Source organism: Phyllobates terribilis, unplaced genomic scaffold, assembly GCF_046119375.1.
Source record: "Phyllobates terribilis strain yellow unplaced genomic scaffold, ASM4611937v1 Scaffold_7__3_contigs__length_470593459, whole genome shotgun sequence".
Lineage (NCBI taxonomy): Eukaryota > Metazoa > Chordata > Amphibia > Anura > Dendrobatidae > Phyllobates > Phyllobates terribilis.
Window position 1 is genome coordinate 173,449,599 of NW_027362767.1, and position 22,243 is coordinate 173,471,841.

At 47.3% G+C, this 22,243-nt stretch overlaps 1 protein-coding gene across 1 annotated transcript in view; it reads right to left on the reverse strand.

The window, feature by feature from the left end:
- ZC3H6 (zinc finger CCCH-type containing 6) overlaps positions 1 to 22,243 on the reverse strand; it is a 71,368-nt gene that overhangs the window by 42,334 nt on the left and 6,791 nt on the right. The window contains exons 2-4 of the mRNA XM_073639534.1: positions 10,847 to 11,033; positions 10,592 to 10,702; positions 6,379 to 6,595 (exon numbers count right to left, since the gene is read on the reverse strand). Of these exons, the coding sequence (XP_073495635.1) occupies positions 6,379 to 6,595; positions 10,592 to 10,702; positions 10,847 to 11,033 (515 nt within the window). The remainder of the gene's footprint in view (positions 1 to 6,378; positions 6,596 to 10,591; positions 10,703 to 10,846; positions 11,034 to 22,243) is intronic.

Sequence of the window (22,243 nt, forward strand, 5' to 3'; positions counted from 1 at the left end):
TGCACGTGGCCCTCACAGAACAGTAGAGTAATAGGTGCTTGCACGCAGTGGTTACATGCACGTGGCCCTCACAGAACAGTAGAGTAATAGGTGCTTGCACGCAGTTGTTACCTGCACGTGGCCCTCACAGAACAGTAGAGTAATAGGTGCTTGCACGCAGTGATTACCAGCACATGGCCCTCACAGAACAGCAGAGTAATAGGTGCTTGCACGCAGTGGTTACCTTCACGTGGCCCTCACAGAACAGTAGAGTAATAGGTGCTTGCACTCAGTGGTTACCTGCACGTGGCCCTCACAGAACAGTAGAGTAATAGGTGCTTGCACGCAGTGGTTACATGCACGTGGCCCTCACAGAACAGTAGAGTAATAGGTGCTTGCACGCAGTGGTTACCTGCACGTGGCCCTCACAGAACAGTACAGTAATAGGTGCTTGCACGCAGTGGTTACCTGCACGCGGCCCTGACAGAACAGTAGAGTAATAGGTGCTTGCACGCAGTGGTTACCTGCACGTGGCCCTCACAGAACAGTGGAGCAATAGGTGCTTGCACACAGTGGTTACCTGCACGTGGCCCTGACAGAACAGTAGAGTAATAGGTGCTTGCACGCAGTGGTTACCTGCACGTGGCCCTCACAGAACAGTAGAGTAATAGGTGCTTGCACGCAGTGGTTACCTGCACGAGGCCCTCACAGAACAGTAGAGTAATAGGTGCTTGCACGCAGTGATTACCTGCACGTGGCCCTCACAGAACAGTACAGTAATAGGTGCTTGCACGCAGTGGTTACCTGCACGCGGCCCTGACAGAACAGTAGAGTAATAGGTGCTTGCACGCAGTGGTTACCTGCACGTGGCCCTCACAGAACAGTAGAGTAATAGGTGCTTGCACGCAGTGGTTACCTGCACGTGGCCCTCACAGAACAGTAGAGTAATAGGTGCTTGCACGCAGTGGTTACCTGCACGCGGCCCTCATAGAACAGTAGAGTAATAGGTGCTTGCACGCAGTGGTTACCTGCACGTGGCCCTCACAGAACAGTACAGTAATAGGTGCTTGCACGCAGTGGTTACCTGCACGCGGCCCTGACAGAACAGTAGTGTAATAGGTGCTTGCACGCAGTGGTTACCTGCACGTGGCCCTCACAGAACAGTGGAGTAATAGGTGCTTGCACGCAGTAGTTAACTGCACGTGGCCCTCACAGAACAGTAGAGTAATAGGTGCTTGCACGCAGTGGTTACCTGCGCGTGGCCCTCACAGAACAGTAGAGTAATAGGTGCTTGCACGCAGTGGTTACCTGCACGAGGCCCTCACAGAACAGTAGAGTAATAGGTGCTTGCACGCAGTGGTTACCTGCACGTGGCCCTCACAGAACAGTAGAGTAATAGGTGCTTGCACGTAGTGGTTACCTGCACGTGGCCCTCACAGAACAGTAGAGTAATAGGTGCTTGCACGCAGTGGTTACCTGCACGTGGCCCTCACAGAACTGTAGAGTAATAGGTGCTTGCACGCAGTGGTTACCTGCACGTGGCCCTCACAGAACAGTAGAGTAATAGGTGCTTGCACGCAGTGGTTACCTGCACGTGGCCCTCACAGAACAGTAGAGTAATAGGTGCTTGCACGCAGTGGTTACCTGCACGAGGCCCTCACAGAACAGTAGAGTAATAGGTGCTTGCACGCAGTGGTTACCTGCACGTGGCCCTCACAGAACAGTAGAGTAATAGGTGCTTGCACGCAGTGGTTACCTGCACGTGGCCCTCACAGAACAGTAGAGTAATAGGTGCTTGCACGCAGTGGTTACCTGCACGAGGCCCTCACAGAACAGTAGAGTAATAGGTGCTTGCACGCAGTGGTTACCTGCACGTGGCCCTGACAGAACAGCAGAGTAATAGGTGCTTGCACACAGTGGTTACCTGCACGTGGCCCTCACAGAACAGTAGAGTAATAGGTGCTTGCACGCAGTGATTACCAGCACATGGCCCTCACAGAACAGTAGAGTAATAGGTGCTTGCACGCAGTGGTTACCAGCACATGGCCCTCACAGAACAGTAGAGTAATAGGTGCTTGCACGCAGTGATTACCAGCACATGGCCCTCACAGAACAGCAGAGTAATAGGTGCTTGCACACAGTGATTACCAGCACATGGCCCTCACAGAACAGCAGAGTAATAGGTGCTTGCACGCAGTGGTTACCTGCACGTGGCCCTGACAGAACAGCAGAGTAATAGGTGCTTGCACGCAGTGGTTACCTGCACGTGGCCCTGACAGAACAGCAGAGTAATAGGTGCTTGCACACAGTGGTTACCTGCACGTGGCCCTCACAGAACAGTAGAGTAATAGGTGCTTGCACTCAGTGGTTACCAGCACATGGCCCTCACAGAACAGCAGAGTAATAGGTGCTTGCACGCAGTGATTACCAGCACATGGCCCTCACAGAACAGTAGAGTAATAGGTGCTTGCACGCAGTGGTTACCAGCACATGGCACTCACAGAACAGTAGAGTAATAGGTGCTTGCACGCAGTGATTACCAGCACATGGCCCTCACAGAACAGCAGAGTAATAGGTGCTTGCACGCAGTGGTTACCTGCACGTGACCCTCAGAGAACAGCAGAGTAATAGGTGCTTGCACGCAGTGGTTACCTGCACGTGGCCCTCACAGAACAGTACAGTAATAGGTGCTTGCACGCAGTGGTTACCTGCACGTGGCCCTGACAGAACAGCAGAGTAATAGGTGCTTGCAAGCAGTGATTACCAGCACGTGGCCCTCACAGAACAGTAGAGTAATAGGTGCTTGCACGCAGTGGTTACCAGCACATGGCCCTCACAGAACAGTGGATTAATAGGTGCTTGCAAGCAGTGATTACCATCACGTGGCCCTCACAGAACAGTACAGTAATAGGTGCTTGCACGCAGTGGTTACCTGCACGTGGCCCTGACAGAACAGCAGAGTAATAGGTGCTTGCACGCAGTGGTTACCTGCACGTGGCCCTGACAGAACAGCAGAGTAATAGGTGCTTGCAAGCAGTGATTACCAGCATGTGGCCCTCACAGAACAGTACTAGGTGCATGCACGCATTGGTTACCTGCACGTGGCCCTCACAGAACAGTAGAGTAATAGGTGCTTGCAAGCAGTGATTACCAGCACGTGGCCCTCACAGAACAGTACAGTAATAGGTGCTTGCACGCAGTGGTTACCTGCACGTGGCCCTCACAGAACAGTAGAGTAATAGGTGCTTGCACGCAGTGGTTACCAGCACGTGGCCCTGACAGAACAGCAGAGTAATAGGTGCTTGCACGAAGTAGTTACCTGCACGAGGCCCTCACAGAACAGTAGAGTAATAGGTGCTTGCACGCAGTGGTTACCTGCACGTGGCCCTCACAGAACAGCAGAGTAATAGGTGCTTGCACGCAGTGGTTACCTGTACGTGGCCCTCACAGAACAGCAGAGTAATAGGTGCTTGCACGCAGTGGTTACCTGCACATGGCCCTCACAGAACAGTAGAGTAATAGGTGCTTGCACGCAGTGGTTACCTGCACGTGGCCCTCACAGAACAGCAGAGTAATAGGTGCTTGCACGCAGTGGTTACCTGCACGCGGCCCTGACAGAACAGTAGAGTAATAGGTGCTTGCACGCAGTGGTTACCTGCACGAGGCCCTCACAGAACAGCAGAGTAATAGGTGCTTGCACGCAGTGGTTACCTGCACGTGGCCCTCACAGAACAGTAGAGTAATAGGTGCTTGCACGCAGTGGTTACCTGCACGAGGCCCTCACAGAACAGTAGAGTAATAGGTGCTTGCACGCAGTGGTTACCAGCACGTGGCCCTGACAGAACAGTAGAGTAATAGGTGCTTGCACGCAGTGGTTACCAGCACGTGGCTCTGACAGAACAGTAGAGTAATAGGTGCTTGCACGCAGTGGTTACCAGCACGTGGCCCTGACAGAACAGTACAGTAATAGGTGCTTGCACACAGTGGTTACCTGCACGAGGCCCTGACAGAACAGTAGAGTAATAGGTGCTTGCACGCAGTTGTTACCTGCACGTGGCCCTCACAGAACAGTAGAGTAATAGGTGCTTGCACGCAGTTGTTACCTGCACGTGGCCCTCACAGAACAGTAGAGTAATAGGTGCTTGCACGCAGTGATTACCAGCACATGGCCCTCACAGAACAGTAGAGTAATAGGTGCTTGCACGCAGTGGTTACCTTCACGTGGCCCTCACAGAACAGTAGAGTAATAGGTGCTTGCACTCAGTGGTTACCTGCACGTGGCCCTCACAGAACAGTAGAGTAATAGGTGCTTGCACGCAGTGGTTACATGCACGTGGCCCTCACAGAACAGTAGAGTAATAGGTGCTTGCACGCAGTTGTTACCTGCACGTGGCCCTCACAGAACAGTAGAGTAATAGGTGCTTGCACGCAGTGATTACCAGCACATGGCCCTCACAGAACAGCAGAGTAATAGGTGCTTGCACGCAGTGGTTACCTTCACGTGGCCCTCACAGAACAGTAGAGTAATAGGTGCTTGCACTCAGTGGTTACCTGCACGTGGCCCTCACAGAACAGTAGAGTAATAGGTGCTTGCACGCAGTGGTTACATGCACGTGGCCCTCACAGAACAGTAGAGTAATAGGTGCTTGCACGCAGTGGTTACCTGCACGTGGCCCTCACAGAACGGTACAGTAATAGGTGCTTGCACGCAGTGGTTACCTGCACGCGGCCCTGACAGAACAGTAGAGTAATAGGTGCTTGCACGCAGTGGTTACCTGCACGTGGCCCTCACAGAACAGTGGAGCAATAGGTGCTTGCACACAGTGGTTACCTGCACGTGGCCCTGACAGAACAGTAGAGTAATAGGTGCTTGCACGCAGTGGTTACCTGCACGTGGCCCTCACAGAACAGTAGAGTAATAGGTGCTTGCACGCAGTGGTTACCTGCACGAGGCCCTCACAGAACAGTAGAGTAATAGGTGCTTGCACGCAGTGATTACCTGCACGTGGCCCTCACAGAACAGTACAGTAATAGGTGCTTGCACGCAGTGGTTACCTGCACGCGGCCCTGACAGAACAGTAGAGTAATAGGTGCTTGCACGCAGTGGTTACCTGCACGTGGCCCTCACAGAACAGTAGAGTAATAGGTGCTTGCACGCAGTGGTTACCTGCACGTGGCCCTCACAGAACAGTAGAGTAATAGGTGCTTGCACGCAGTGGTTACCTGCACGCGGCCCTCATAGAACAGTAGAGTAATAGGTGCTTGCACGCAGTGGTTACCTGCACGTGGCCCTCACAGAACAGTACAGTAATAGGTGCTTGCACGCAGTGGTTACCTGCACGCGGCCCTGACAGAACAGTAGTGTAATAGGTGCTTGCACGCAGTGGTTACCTGCACGTGGCCCTCACAGAACAGTGGAGTAATAGGTGCTTGCACGCAGTAGTTAACTGCACGTGGCCCTCACAGAACAGTAGAGTAATAGGTGCTTGCACGCAGTGGTTACCTGCGCGTGGCCCTCACAGAACAGTAGAGTAATAGGTGCTTGCACGCAGTGGTTACCTGCACGAGGCCCTCACAGAACAGTAGAGTAATAGGTGCTTGCACGCAGTGGTTACCTGCACGTGGCCCTCACAGAACAGTAGAGTAATAGGTGCTTGCACGTAGTGGTTACCTGCACGTGGCCCTCACAGAACAGTAGAGTAATAGGTGCTTGCACGCAGTGGTTACCTGCACGTGGCCCTCACAGAACTGTAGAGTAATAGGTGCTTGCACGCAGTGGTTACCTGCACGTGGCCCTCACAGAACAGTAGAGTAATAGGTGCTTGCACGCAGTGGTTACCTGCACGTGGCCCTCACAGAACAGTAGAGTAATAGGTGCTTGCACGCAGTGGTTACCTGCACGAGGCCCTCACAGAACAGTAGAGTAATAGGTGCTTGCACGCAGTGGTTACCTGCACGTGGCCCTCACAGAACAGTAGAGTAATAGGTGCTTGCACGCAGTGGTTACCTGCACGTGGCCCTCACAGAACAGTAGAGTAATAGGTGCTTGCACGCAGTGGTTACCTGCACGAGGCCCTCACAGAACAGTAGAGTAATAGGTGCTTGCACGCAGTGGTTACCTGCACGTGGCCCTCACAGAACAGTAGAGTAATAGGTGCTTGCACGCAGTGGTTACCTGCACGTGGCCCTCACAGAACAGTAGAGTAATAGGTGCTTGCACGCAGTGGTTACCTGCACGAGGCCCTCACAGAACAGTAGAGTAATAGGTGCTTGCACGCAGTGGTTACCTGCACGTGGCCCTCACAGAACAGTAGAGTAATAGGTGCTTGCACGCAGTGGTTACCTGCACGTGGCCCTCACAGAACTGTAGAGTAATAGGTGCTTGCACGCAGTGGTTACCTGCTGTCATCCCTTTCATGACGGCCTTTTTATAAGCTGCTTCGGTCATGTCCGGGTTCTCCTTCGCCTGCCTGTAGTGTTTCAGCTGTTCCGCAAAATCCTCTTCCTCCTCCTCATTGTAATTGCCGTCGCTGTAGTTGCTGTAGCTGTCATAGTCCGGTGGTGTTTTCTTGCTGTGCGAAAATTTTGAGGAGCCCATGTAATTGCCGTGTCCGTGCTGTGAGATAAGAGGAGAAGTTGGACATTTCATACTTTTCTTTATTTTTTTCATTTATATTTTATTATTATTTTAAATTGGGAGAAAATAAGGGGTGAGTCAAATTTTTATATTTTCTTTTATCCATTTTTTTTAACCAAGGCAACTTTCTGTTTTTTTCTTCACTTCTTCCATGAGACATAACTTTTTATTTTTCAGTCCACATAGCTGTATGAGGGCTTGTTTACTGCGGGAGGAGTTGTGCTTTTGAATACCACCATTGATTTTACCATACAGTGCACTGGAAAGCGGGAAAAAAAGACCAAGTGCTGCAAAATAGCAAAAAACAGTGCAATTCTACAATTATTTTTAGTGTTTATTTACCATGTTCACTATATGGTAAAACTGACCTGCCTGGCAATATGATTCTCCAGTACGAGTTCACAGATACCAAACATGATAGTTCTTTTTTTTTTTTCTATTTAAGTTGTGAAAAAAAAAATCAGAAACTTGTAAAAAAAAATTTTTGCCTGTCACCGTTTTTCAAGGCCGTTTTCATTTTTCGGGAACTGGGGCAGGGTGAGAGCTTATTTTGTGTGCCCTGAGCTGACCCCTTTTTACTGACACCATTTTGGGGTAGATATAATGGTTTGATCACCTCTTATTACATATTATTCCTATGTCGCGGCAGACAAAAAAAACCCTGATTCTGGCGTTTCCATTTTTTTTTTTTATGCCGTTTACCGACTGGATTCATTTACTTTATATTTTAATAGATTGGACTTTTACGGACGCAGCAATACCAAATATGTGTATTTTTTATTGCATTATTTTTAATGGGGCAAAAGGGGTGTGATTTAAACATATATTTTACCTTTCACTGTATTTGTTAGTCCCCTTAGGGGGCTTGAAGCTGCGATTGTCTGACCGCTTGTGCTACAGTGGGTACGGAAAGTATTCAGACCCCTTTACATTTTTCACTCTTTGTTTCATTGCAGCCATTTGGTAAATTCTAAAAAGTGCATTTTTTTCTCATTAAAGTACACTCTACCCCCATCTTGACTGAAAAAACAGAAATGTAGAAATGTTTGCAAATTTATTAAAAAAGAAAAACTGAAATATCACATGGTCATAAGTATTCAGACCCTTTGCTCAGACACTCATATTTAAGTCACATGCTGTCCATTTCCTTGTGATCCTCCTTGAGATGGTTCTACTCCTTCATTGGAGTCCAGCTGTGTTTAATTAAACTGATAGGACTTGATTTGGAAAGGCACACACCTGTCTATATGAGACCTCACAGCTCACAGTGCATGTCAGACCAAATGAGAATCATGAGCTCAAAGGAACTGCCCAAGGAGCTCATTGACAGAATTGTGGCAAGGCACAGATCTGGCCAAGGCTACAAAAGAATTTCTGCATTACTCAAGGTTCCTAAGAGCACAGTGGCCTCCATAATCCTTAAATGGAAGAAGTTTGGGACCACCATAACCCTTACTAGACCTGGCCGTTCAGCCAAACTGAGCAATCGTGGGAGAAGAGCCTTGGAGAGAGAGGTAAAGAAGAACCCCAAGATCACTGTGGCTGAGCTCCAGAGATGCAGTAGGGAGATGGGAGAAAGTTCTACAAAGTCAACTATCACTGCAGCCTTCCACCAGTCGTGCCTTTATGGCAGAGTGGCCCGACGGAAGCCTCTCCTCAGTGAAAGACATATGAAAGCCCGCATAGAATTTGCTCAAAAACACATGAAGGCCTCGCAGACTATAATAAATAAGAGTCTCTGGTCTGATGAGGCGAAGATAAAACTTTTTGGTGATAATTCTAAGCGGTATGTGTGGAGAAAAACAGGCACTGCTCGTCACCTGCCCAATACAATCCCAACAGTGAAACATGGTGGTGGCAGCATCATGCTATGGGGGTGTTTTTCAGCTGCAGGGACAGAACGACTGGTTGCAACTGAAGGAAACATGAATGTGGCCAAGTACAGAGATATCCTGGATGAAATCGTCTTCCAGAGCGCTCTGGACCTGAGACTTGGCCGAAGGTTCACCTTCCAACAAGACAATGACCCTAAGCACACAGCTAAAATAACAAAGAAGTGGCTTCAGAACAACTCTGACCATTCTTGACTGGCCCAGCCAGAGCCCTGACCTAAACCCAATTGAGCATCTCTGGAGAGACCCGAAAATGGCTGTCCACCAACGTTCACCATCCAACCTGACGGAACTGGAGAGGATCTGCAAGGAAGAATGGCAGAGGATCCCCAAATCCAGGTGTGAAAAACTTGTTGCATCATTCCCAAGAAGACTCATGGCTGTACTAGCTCAAAAGGGGGCTTCTACTCAATACTGAGCAAAGGGTCTGAATACTTATGACCATGTGATATTTCAGTTTTTCTTTTTTAATAATTTTGCAAAATTTTCTACATTTCTGTTTTTTTCAGTTAAGATGGGGGCAGAGTGGACATTAATGAGAAAAAAATGAACTTTGTGGAATTTACCAAATGGCTGCAATGAAACAAAGAGTGAAAAATGTAAAGGGGTCTGAATACTTTCCGTACCCACTGTATACACAGCAGTACTACAACATTGGTATCTATAGCAGAAGTAATGGTCTATGGATGCCAGTTGCAGGATGTCTTTCACAGGAATCCCTTAATGACCAGTAAAGTCTACCCAAGGAGGGACCGAGGCTCTAAAGCAAAGGTCGCTGGAAGAGGAGGACAAGGGCTGTTAACCTTGTAATTGAGACAGGACACAAAGAGGTTCAAGTAAGGAGTGCCCCAGTGACGGCAGAGCTGACTAAAGACCTCTGTGAGGAAAACACATTCTTCCAGATCCAGAGTTTCTCTGCTGAGAAAGTCTGTGGCCTAATTTTGCATACCGGAAATGTAGAGTCGGAATGTGGACCTCCAGCTGAAGGGCTCCTGGTGCGACACTGATTATTCAGGGAGACCACCATAGTCGAGTTTTCTGTCTGCACTGGAAGCAGGTGGTCCCTGAACAGAGAGACTCAAGTGGAAGAAAGTCTAAAAAAATGTCTCTTAGTTCCAGAAGGTTGATTCCTCCAGAGACCAGACAGCATGAACGAGGAGATGGGTGAAGTTTGGTCCTTTGTCAGAAAAACTGGCATCGGTCAACAACACCTGCCATAGTAGAGGAAGGATCTGTAGGAAGCAGAGCCAGGGCTTCAACCACCAAAAAAAGGTCTCTGTGGACTTAAAAGGGAGATAGATGTAACCCTGACTTTTCCTAAGAGGCACAATGGATTGCTTCAAGGGGCGTGTGTAAAATTGGACGAAGGGTACAAGACTAAGACCCTCATGCACAAATGGACGGGGCACAAGGTCTCCTTCTGAAACATGGTGCTCTGGCTCAATGAAAGGAGAGCTCGTCCGGTGGAAGAAAGACCAGAACAAACCAGAACAAACCAGGTGTCTGAGGTCACGCTCAGAGAATCCAGTCACTGAATAGCCTCACACATGACTTCTGTCGGTTGACGATCCAACCAAAAAGCTCCAAGTGTTTTGAAGACCAGAAAATGTTAATCTATGGATGAGACCTTTACCTACAGATTGTCCAGATAAGGACTGATTGCCCCCCGTGGGCATGGAGTAGCGCCATCATGGGAGAGAGCATCTCGGCAGGGCGTATACCGGTGTCCCCCTAAGCATTATCTGACAATATTCATATATGAAGATGGGAATAACTCTGATGTTAGCACAAACAATTAGGGGGTCATCAAATCTAACAAAATATTTGTACCAAGATGACAACAAAATCCATAGAACATGTGTTAACTTTATCATCACTGGGACTCCAACAATCACAAAACAATCACAAAAACTGGGATTGTGAAAAATCCATTCCCAGCCTCTGGTGCTGATGGACAGAGCTGAACGCTGCTCACGGCGTCCTCCATCAGTTCTACAGCCTAGGAATAAGAGCAGGGCTGGCAGCCCCTGCCTAGTGACTGTGGGGTCCTATAAGTGCACACTGGGTGTGACCGAGAGCTTACATGTTTATAATGGGAGTCGTAATCTCGGTATGCGGGAGGTTTGCGCGGCCGCTCAGTGTGGTCGTCCTCTGAGCTGTAGTCGGAGCTGTCATCGCTGGATGGTGCGCTGTGCTGGAGACACAACACAGAGACAAGCATTTACATACAACCAGAAAAGGCTGGAAGTCCAGGAAGGAAGAAGACGTATATATAATGGAAACAACCCCTCCTCCCCACCAAGAAAAAACAAAATGCAAAGAGCTAAAAAACACTCACCTTGTGTTTGGTTCTATGGCGCCGTTTTTTCTTGGCTTTTATTTTCTTTTTCTGCTTTTTTGACTTTTTATGAGACTTTTCTTGCGGCTCCTCTTCTTCATCTTTGGCCTCTTCCTTTATTTCTTCCAGCTTTTCCTCCTCAAACCCGGCATCGTCTATTTCACCGTCTTCCAACTCGCCCTCCTTTCTGTAAAGAAACACAGGGGGAGATCAATATACAGAAGTATGAGGTATAGATAGACGCCGTGGCTGCAAAGTGGGGTTTGCATTAAGAACAGACTTCGGCCTAGGGTTTTAGTCGTGTCACATACCCGTACCATCAGTGACAACCCCACAAACCTCGGCCCAGGGTTATAGCCCGGTCACATACCCGTCCCATCAGTGACAACCCCACAAACCTCGATCCAGGGTTATAGCCCGGTCACATACCCGTCCCATCAGTGACAACCCCACAAACCTCGATCCAGGGTTATAGCCCGGTCACATACCCGTCCCATCAGTGACAACCCCACAAACCTCGATCCAGGGTTATAGCCCGGTCACATACCCGTCCCATCAGTGACAACCCCACAAACCTCGGCCCAGGGTTATAGCCCGGTCACATACCCGTCCCATCAATGACAACCCCACAAACCTCGATCCAGGGTTATAGCCCTGTCACATACCCGTCCCATCAGTGACAACCCCACAAACCTCGATCCAGGGTTATAGCCCTGTCACATACCGGTTCCATCAGTGACAACCCCACAAACCTCGATCCAGGGTTACAGTCCTGTCACATACCCGTTCCATCAGTGACAACCCCACAAACCTCGATCCAGGGTTACAGTCCTGTCACATACCCGTCCCATCAGTGACAACCCCACAAACCTCGATCCAGGGTTACAGTCCTGTCACATACCCGTCCCATCAGTGACAACCCCACAAACCTCGATCCAGGGTTACAGTCTTGTCACATACCCGCCCCATCAGTGACAACCCCACAAACCTCGATCCAGGGTTATAGCCCTGTCACATACCGGTTCCATCAGGGACAACCCCACAAACCTCAATCCAGGGTTATAGCCCTGTCACATACCGGTTCCATCAGTGACAACCCCACAAACCTCGATCCAGGGTTACAGTCCTGTCACATACCTGTATAGTGACCTAATGCGAAAATACAATTAGTGTTATAGGCAAACTAATACCACGGGGAGGTATAAAAACGTACGTAAAATGTAAAAGGGTGTCTAACGAAAAAGTAAAAACCCTTCTCTCGAACCGTTCCATCAATGAGCATGAGCCTGAGTCTGGCTGTATATTTCTCCGCCCATCAAGGACAGGAAACCTACAGTTTAAAAATGGCGGCACCTCTCTCCCGCCTCAGTTTAGTTAACGGAGCATGAGAGGACCGCCAAGGTTAATTACAACAAAACAAATTCATTTTAAGCCAATTACTTTAACTAACTTCCCCCGAGGGTGCAAAAAAGGAAATTAACTCTATGGGAGTGCGAAAACACCAGTGTAGGGAGGGAATATAAGGGTGCTGTCATGGGCTCCGAAAAATCCCGTTACCGATAAGTAACTAAGGCTTTATTCGTACTCCGATGACAGCAGCACGAGAGAATTACAGAGACGAAAGGAAATTAGGGAGGGACCACAGCTTGAAGCACCCTTCTCCCAAAGGTGAGATCAGAAAAGACACCTAAATCCAATCTATAATGCCTATAGAAGGTGGAGGGAGAAGACCAGGTGGCAGCTTTACATATGTCTTCGATGGAAACCCCCGTCTTCTCTGCCCAGGAGGTTGCTACTGCTCTGGTGGAGTGAGCCCTCAACCCCTCCGGTACTTCCTTATCCCCTGAAGAGTAGGCGAGGGCGATGGCCTCTCTAATCCACCTCGCAATCGTAGATTTTGAAGCTTTACAACCTTTCCTAGCCCCTGATGGCATATGAATAGAGAACTATCTTTCCTAAAACTGTGTGAAACCTCCAGGTATTTAAGTAAGCACCTCCTAACATCCAATGTGTGTAGTTTCTCCCCTTTCTGATTTTTAGGGGGGAAACAAAAAGTTGGAAGATTAATCTCATGAGTCCTATGGAATCGTGAGACTACCTTTGGAAGAAAGGCTGGGTCAGGCTTTAATATAATTCTATCATCCAGAATTTGAGTAAATGGTGGGGATATAGAAAGAGCCCGTATGTCACTTACTCTTCTGGCTGAAGTCAGGGCAACTAACAGGGCTGTTTTAAGGAGAATAATTTTATGGGAGGCTGAATCCAGGCGCTCGAAGGAAGGGTTAGTTAAGGCATTTAGGACTAGATTTAAATCCCAGGAAGAGGATTTAGTTTTAATAATGGGTCTACACCTAAAAGAGGCTTTTATAAATCGTGCTACCCAATAATTAGCCGCTATATCGGAAGAAAACAAAGCTCCTAAAGCCGAAACTTGTACTTTCAATGTACTAGTGGTAAGGCCCCGTTCTAAACCCCGCTGTAGAAATTCTAGTATTTTCCCAATAGGGGGCCCATCCTCTGGTTTAAATTTCGAAAAGGACAGAAACTTCCTCCAAGTCCTAGCGTAGATGCGGGTAGTAACGGGTTTTCTGCTACATAAGAGAGTGTTTACTACATTTGTGGAAAAACCTTTGCTGGTTAACAGCGCCCTTTCAAATTCCACGCCGTTAAATGGAAATTTGAGGCTGGAGGATGGGAAACCGGACCCTGAGTGAGAAGGTCCGGAATCTCCGGAAGAACCCAGGGGTCTGATATTGACATTCTCCAGAGACAAGAGAACCACGGTCTCTTGGGCCAAAAAGGGCATATGAGGATCATTCTGGCTTTGTCTGCTCTGATCTTCCTTATGACTGACGGAAGTAGGATCATGGGAGGGAATGCATATGCCAAAGGAAACTACCAGGGAATCATGAAGGCGTCCACAGACCAGGGGCCTTTCCCTGGGGTTTAGGGAACAAAACGTTGCCACCTTTCGATTGGATTTTGTTGCAAACAAGTCCACTGTTGGAAGACCCCACATTGCCACAATCCTGGAGAATATTTGATGGTTCAAGGACCATTCTCCTTCTTTTATGGAAGTACGGCTGAGAAAATCTGCTGTGACGTTTTCTTTCCCTCTTAGATGAACAGCAGAAAGGGAGAGACAATGATCCTCTGTATTCTGAAGAAGTCTGTCCGCTACTCTCATTAAGTGTTTTGAACGGGTTCCCCGTTGATGATTTATATATGCTACCGAGACTTGATTGTCCGAGAGTATATGGACATCCTGGCCCTGTAAATATACAAGGAACTTATTGAACGCATAATCAACTGCCAAAAGTTCCTTAACATTTGAGGAAAACCGTACCTCATTTTCTGATCAGGTCCCCTGAATTAAGTTACCTTCAAAATGAGCTCCCCAACCTGTAGCACTTGCATCTGTAGTCAAGACTGCAGTAGGCTTACATTCCCAAGGGACTCCCCTAGAAAGATTAGTGTGCACCAACCACCAATGAAGGGATTGTAAGGAGCGAGGGGCCAAGGTAAACTCCCGGTCTAGATGTCCATCTAGGATTGAGTCGTTATACAATATATCCCATTGAAGTGCCCTTGAGTGAAATTGGGACCAACGCACTGCGGTAAAACTTGAAGTCAGGGACCCTAGTAATGACATGGCTTGACGGAGTGACATAGAGGGTCTATACATACAATGTTTTACTAGGCCCTGGATTTTTGCAATCTTTTCTTCTGATAAATAGCATAACTGTCTTTCAGAATCTAAAAAGACACCTAGGAACTGTTGAGCTTTTAGTGGAGTCAACCTAGATTTTTCCAGATTTAGAAACCAACCTAGTCCTTCTAGGACAGAAATAGTTACCTGAAGGTGGGCCTCGCATTGAACAAAGGAGTTCCTCACTATTAGGAAATCATCAAGGTAAGGGATTATTAAGATGTCTTTTTCTCTTATATGGGCCATAACCTCTGCCACTAGTTTGGTAAAAATTTGCGGGGCTATAGCTAACCCAAAGGGAAGTGCGGTATACTGAAAGTGTTTAACCACCCCTCTTATTTCAATGGCCACCCTCAAATACTTTTGATAATCCTTATGAATGGGAACATGGTAATATGCGTCTTGAAGATCCAGAACTATCATATAACAGTGGGGAAAAAGTAATTTTATTATCGTTTTTAAGGATTCCATTTTAAAAGGTGTCTATTTTAAGAAAGCTATTTAAAGATCTTAAATTTATGATTGTCCTGAAACACCCATCCGGTTTGGGGACCAGGAAGAGCGGAGAGTAGAATCCGTGACCCTCTTCTGATTCCGGAACCTCAATCAGGACGTTTTTCTTTATTAGGACTTGAATTTCCGATACGAGGGCAGTCTGCCGCTCTGGGTAGGAGCTAGAGGGAACAATCATTATTCTTCTGTAAGGAAGAGTTTGAAATTGAAATTTAAGACCAAATCTAATCAGGCTCAAAATCCAATTACTATGTGAAATACGTTCCCAAGCCGGGAAAAATAACGACAATCTCCCTCCCACCTGGGCCGATTGTGATTCCCCTGGCTTCTGCTCATCTTTGGAAGAAGAACCAAAGAGTAGGCCTCTACCTTTTGCGACCTCTCTTCGAATTTCTCTTGTTCTCTGAAAAATCTTCTTCGGACAAATTTCTTTTTCCAAAACGATTTCTTAAAAGAGGGTAGAGGTACAGATGGAAATCCCTTCTTAGGATCCCCAGCTTTTTCCAACAGTTCGTCCATGGTCTGGCCGAAAAGATATTCCCCCTCACAAGGGAAGTCTAGACTTGGTTTGTACATCTCCAGGCCAGCATTTAAGCCATAGGGCTCGTCGAGCAGCATTTGATAGAGCTGATGATTTTGCTGCCAATCTAACCGAGTCCGCAGACGCATCAGCAAGAAAGGCCGCTGCACCCTGGACCAGGGGAAGGGAAGAAATAATCTCCTTCCTGGAGAAACCCTCCTTTAGTTGATTGTCTAGCTGTTCCAGCCAAACCATCAGGGCTCTGGATGTGCAGGTGGCTGCCACTGCTGGTTTCAGGGCTCCTGCAGCTGTCTCCCATGCACCTTTCAGGAAGGTATCGGCTCATCTGTCCAGGGGGTCTCTTAATGCTCCCATGTCATCAAAGGGGAGAGAAGACTTTTTTGATGCCTTAGCAATGGCAACATCTAACCTTAGTGCTTTTGACCAAGAGGTACATGCGGCATCATCAAATGGATACCTCCTTTTGAAAGAGGGAGGAATGCTGCCCTTCCTGTCTGGCTTTTGCCACTCTCTATCAATGAGATCTTTGACTTTTGTATTTATGGGGAAACATCTCTTCTTTTTCTGACCTAATCCCCGAAACATTACATCCTCTACAGATTTTTCTGGTCTCGTGTCTACAATGCCCATGGTAGTCCGGACAGCTTTCACCAAGGCATGAACCTCCTGCAGAGGAAAACACTGTCTATCCGACTCGCTATCAGAGGAAGAGAGGGAAGAGGAAGAAATGTCTGAGATATCAGAGTCCGAGCCTGGCTGAGGGTCCCGAGGAACATGCCTGGACTCAGAATTCCCTTGCAAAGCCTTGCCTATTTCTTCTTTAATTAAAGTCTTTAGGCCTAAGGAAAACCCCGGGGTTTCCTCCGTCATTACCTTGTCAATACAAGGTTGGCACAATTTCTTAACATATGCATCAGGGAGCAGATTGCTGCATAGGGTACATTCCTTATGTTTAGTCTTAAATGAACATTTCTTGCCCTGAAAGAAAGTTATAGATAGAGAAGGAGGAGGAAGAATTAGTAGAACTTTCACGAAGATTCCACTTACCCCTTGGAACATGTGGTACCGTAGAAGCAGAAGAATCCATCTTGACCGGCGGAAAATCACGCCGAACGACTGGACCTTCTTTCCTGCTTTTTGAGGTGAACTTTCTAGTTGAAGGGTTGGACCCAGACTGGGAACGTCGTTGCACCCAGTTGTGAGGGCTCCCCAGAGGGCTGCTCCTGCAGCAGCTGTTCTTGCTGAGGTGATAGCTGCTCCTGTGTATCTTCCATGTTTACCCAGGCAAAAAAACAATGGGCTGGGAAACACCTCTGTATGTTGCCAGGAACCTTTTATGCTGGCCATACCTGGTACCTGTGTGTTTTTTTTGGGGGCGGCTTCGGAAGGAATTCACCCTCCCCTCCCCCCCTCGGTGGGCTAATCACTGCTGTTAGCAGTACTGCCGAAACGCCCCTAGATCCCTGCTCCGGCGTCACCATGCTCGCATGCGGCTTCCTGATCGCGCGCGAGCTCCGCCCACTTTCGGTGGAGTCTTCGACGCACCGGAAATACGTCACAGGGCCGCGCCTGTCACGTTCCCCGCCGACACGGCCCAGATCTCTTGCGTAGTGTAGCCGGGAGGAGGATGCCCGCATGCAGCTCCACACATGGCGGACATCTACCTCCACGAGAGGGAATGTCACGCCCGCCACAATGCACACGGAGGTGCCCCAATGAGCCCTGCCGTGGCGTCTCCAGAGGTCCAGGACCGACTAGGGTAGGAAACTTCACCGCTCCAAACACCCTGTCGATTCCATCTGGGGCAAGAGACCATCTTCATTCCTGCAGGTAAGCCTGAGAGGTCTCCCATCAAGGACAGGAAACCTAAACTGAGGCGGGAGAGAGGGGCCGCCATTTTTAACCTGTAGGTTTCCTGTCCTTGATGGGCGGATCCTCTCTCTCGTGGTGCTGTCATGGGAGTAAGAATAAACAACAACTGGCTGTAGTGGGAAGGGGGTGATATCCAGTTATAGGATTATATAGTGGACACAGTATCCCCAGTAAATAATGAAAACAGGCCTCATTTTATTATCAAAAGCTGGTAGCTGGTCAGTCGCCTGTACACAACATCCCTATTCTAGTCCTATAGTGTCTCCACAGAGGCCACGGCTCACATATATTGTGTCCATGGTACCCCGGATCCTAAATCCGGACTGGCCAGAACAGAGTGGTTGCCTTATAAAGGAAACTTAAAGCCCTACTATAAGAACACAATTCCTACTAATAAATAAATAGCAGGAGTCCGATCTGATAGGAAACGGCTACAGTGAGACGTAGAATAGATTTACTGCTCAAGTGCACCAAGCGTCCAGAATGGTCAGATTCCCTCCTCACATGAAGAGTCACCGGTGGATTAATGTTTCTTTTCAGAAATCGTAGAAATAAAAATAATAAACTTTGTAACATAATGTGATATATTGAATATCTACCCGAACATCATATATCACTACAGATACACCCCTATACCGTACATTATATACATTATACATATAGCCCTATACATTTACATCACTGCACAGCTACCCCTACACATCACTGCACATCTACATCTTACTGTACTATGTATATACCTACATCTTTATACCTTACTGTACATTATGTAACTACACCTTACTGTACACTATATACATCACTATACAACTACACCTTACTGTACATTATATATACTGAGGGCAGTGAGCGATTCTCATGCACCAATGGCTTGGTACAACACCCCACAAGGACCAAAGCAATGCAAATATCAAAAGTTCGAGGCCCCAGAGGATTCACACAGGGATAAAACGTAGCCTTTTATTTCATCATTAAAGCACCACTCCAGCTGGGTTATTTTTCAGCACTGGAGTGGAGCTTTAAATGTAAGCCCCCTGTCCCCGGTCATATACTCACCCTCCGGTGTCTTCACAGTTTTTTCGGCACCGATCTCTCTCGTGGCGCCATCTTGTGACAGTAGCTTATAACTGGCCAAAAGGCTAAAGCCCCCGTCTCACATAGCGATATCGCTGCTGAGTCACGGTTTTGGTGACTCACCAGTGACCTCACCAGCGATGTCGCTGTGTGTGACACTTTGCAACAATCAGGCCCCTGCTGTGAGGTCGCTGATCGCTGCAAAGTGTCCTGGACCATTTTTTGGTCGTTGGCCTCCCGCTGGCCAGCACACATCGCTGTGTGTGACCAGCGGGACCAACGATCTGGCTGGTAACTATGGTAAACAGCGGGTTACTAGGGGCACGCGCGCACTTAGTAACCCGCTGTTTACCATGGATACCACTCTGCTACGGTGCTCGGAGGCTCCCGCGCACCGTAGCAGAGTGGTATCCATGGTAAACAGCGGGTTACTAGGGGCACATGCGCACTTAGTAACACGATGTTTACCATAGTTACCAGCCTGCTCCTGCTTGCAGCAGGCTGGTAACTGGAGCAGGACATCGTGGAACGATTCTTTCCACGATATCGCTGCTCCCCTGATCGCTGGTGAGCCTGCCTGTTTGACAGCTCACCAGCGATGTATTAGCGATGCAGCAACGATCCCTGACAGGTCGTATCGTTGTCGGGATCGCTGCTGCATCGCTTAGTGTGACGGGACCTTAAGTCACAGGCTCTCAATACAAGTGTATGAGAGTCTGAACGAGGCCAGAGCGAGGCTCTCATAGACTTGTATTGGAGAGTGACCTCCGGCACGCTGCATGAAACACTGGCGCAGCCGGGAGGTCACTTCACCGGAGACTGACGGGAGCGACGCTGGAAAAGGATGAAGGCGGCGGCAGGTGAGTATCAGACAGGGGACTTACATTTAGACCATGGCCCCACTATCACTATTCAGTCAGTATTTTTCTCAGGAGTGGGAGCCAAAACCAGGTAAGGAACAATCAGAGAAAATGTTTAATAGAAACAAGTCACCAATTCTGCATTTATCACCCACTCCTGGTTTTGGCTCCTGAGAAAAAATACTGACCGAATACTGATAGTGGGGCCGTGGCCTTAGAGCACCACTCCAGCAGTGCAATAAAAAACAAACGCTGGAATGGTGCTTTAAAATCACATGGCAAAAAATTAGATGCATGTACTTCATTTTTTGTACCATTACAATGTGATTTTAAGACTGGAATAAAAGCTACATTTTATCCCTGTGTGAATCCTCTGGCACCTCAGAATTTTTTAAATTAGTACATTATATATAATTACATATGTTTATGCCTTACTGCACTATATCTATCACTAGATATACCCCTATACCTTACTATACCTTATATAAAATATTAATGATCTGCACCTACATCGCTCCATAGATTACATACATCACTACACACCTACATAACATATACATCACTATACATCTATACCTTACTGTAGATCATATTACACATATCTACACCTTACTGCACAGTATATACATCACTAGATATAACCCTATACCATACTGTACCTTATATAAACCACTACACCTATACCATAAATTATAGATATCACAGACAGACATCTCTTCCTATATATTACATCAATACACATCTACCCCTTCACTATATACATTACACATCTACCCCTACACCTTACCGTACACTATATCCATCACTGCACATCTACCCCTACACCTTACCGTACACTATATCCATCACTGCACATCTACCCCTACACCTTACCGTACACTATACAGTTAGGTCCATATATATTTGGACAGAGACAACATTTTTCTAATTTTGGTTCTAGACATTACCACAATGAATTTTAAACAAAACAATTCAGATGCAGTTGAAGTTCAGACTTTCAGCTTTCATTTGAGGGTATCCACATTAAAATTGGATGAAGGGTTTAGGAGTTTCAGCTCCTTAACATGTGCCGCCCTGTTTTTAAAGGGACCAAAAGTAATTGGACAGATTAAATAATTGTAAATAAAATGTTCATTTCTAGTACTTGGTTGAAAACCCTTTGTTGGCAATGACTGCCTGAAGTCTTGAACTCATGGACATCACCAGACGCTGTGTTTCCTCCTTTTTGATGCTCTGCCAGGCCTTCACTGCAGTGGTTTTCAGTTGCTGTTTGTTTGTGGGCCTTTCTGTCTGAAGTTTAGTCTTTAACAAGTGAAATGCATGCTCAATTGGGTTGAGATCAGGTGACTGACTTGGCCATTCAAGAATATTCCACTTCTTAGCTTTAATAAACTCCTGGGTTGCTTTGGCTTTATGTTTTGGGTCATTGTCAATCTGTAGTATGAAACGACGACCAATCAGTTTGGCTGCATTTGAGCACACAGTATGGCTCTGAATACATCAGAATTCATTCGGCTGCTTCTGTCCTGTGTCACATCATCAATAAACACTAGTGACCCAGTGCCACTGGCAGCCATGCATGCCCGCGCCATCACACTGCCTCCGCCGTGTTTTACAGATGATGTGGTATGCTTTGGATCATGAGATGTACCGCACCTTCGCCATACTTTTCTCGTTCCATCATTCTGGTAGAGGTTGATCTTGGTTTCCTCTGTCCAAAGAATGTTCTTCCAGAACTGTGCTGGCTTTTTTAGATGTTTTTTAGCAAAGTCCAGTCTAGCCTTTTTATTCTTGATGCTTATGAGTGGCTTGCACCGTGCAGTGAACCCTCTGTATTTACTTTCATGCAGTCTTCTCTTTATGGTAGATTTGGATATTGATACCCCCCTACCTCCTGGAGAGTGTTGTTCACTTGGTTGGCTGTTGTGAAGGGGTTTCTCTTCACCATGGAGATTATTCTGCGATCATCCACCACTGTTGTCTTCCGCGGCCGCCCAGGTCTTTTTGCATTGATGAGTTCACCAGTGCTTTCTTTCTTTCTCAGGATGTACCAAACTGCAGATTTTGCCACTCCTAATATTGTAGCAATTTCTCGGATGGGTTTTTTCTGTTTTTGCAGCTTAAGGATGGCTTGTTTCACCTGCATGCAGAGCTCCTTTGACAGCATGTTTACTTCACAGCAAAGCCTTCCAAATGCAAGCCCCACACCTCAAATCAACTCCAGGCCTTTTATCTGCTTAATTGAGAATGACATAACGAAGGGATTGCCCGCACCTGTCCATGAAATAACCTTGGAGTCAATTGTTCAATTACTTTTGGTCCCTTTAAAAACAGGGTGGCACATGTTAAGGAGCTGAAGCTCCTAAACCCTTCATCCAATTTTAATGTGGATACCCTCAAATGAAAGCCGAAAGTCTGAACTTCAACTGCATCTGAATTGTTTTGTTTAAAATTCATTGTGGTAATGTCTAGAACCAAAATTAGAAAAATGTTGTCTCTGTCCAAATATATATGGACCTAACTGTATATCCATCACTGCACATCTACCCCTACACCTTACCGTACACTATATCCATCACTGCACATCTACCCATACACCTTACCGTACACTATATCCATCACTGCACATCTACTCCTACACCTTACCATACACTATATCCATCACTGCACATCCACCCATACACCTTACCGTACACTATATCCATCACTGCACATCTACCCCTACACCTTACACTATATCCATCACTGCACATCCACCCCTACACCTTACCATACACTATATCCATCACTGCACATCCACCCATACACCTTACCGTACACTATATCCA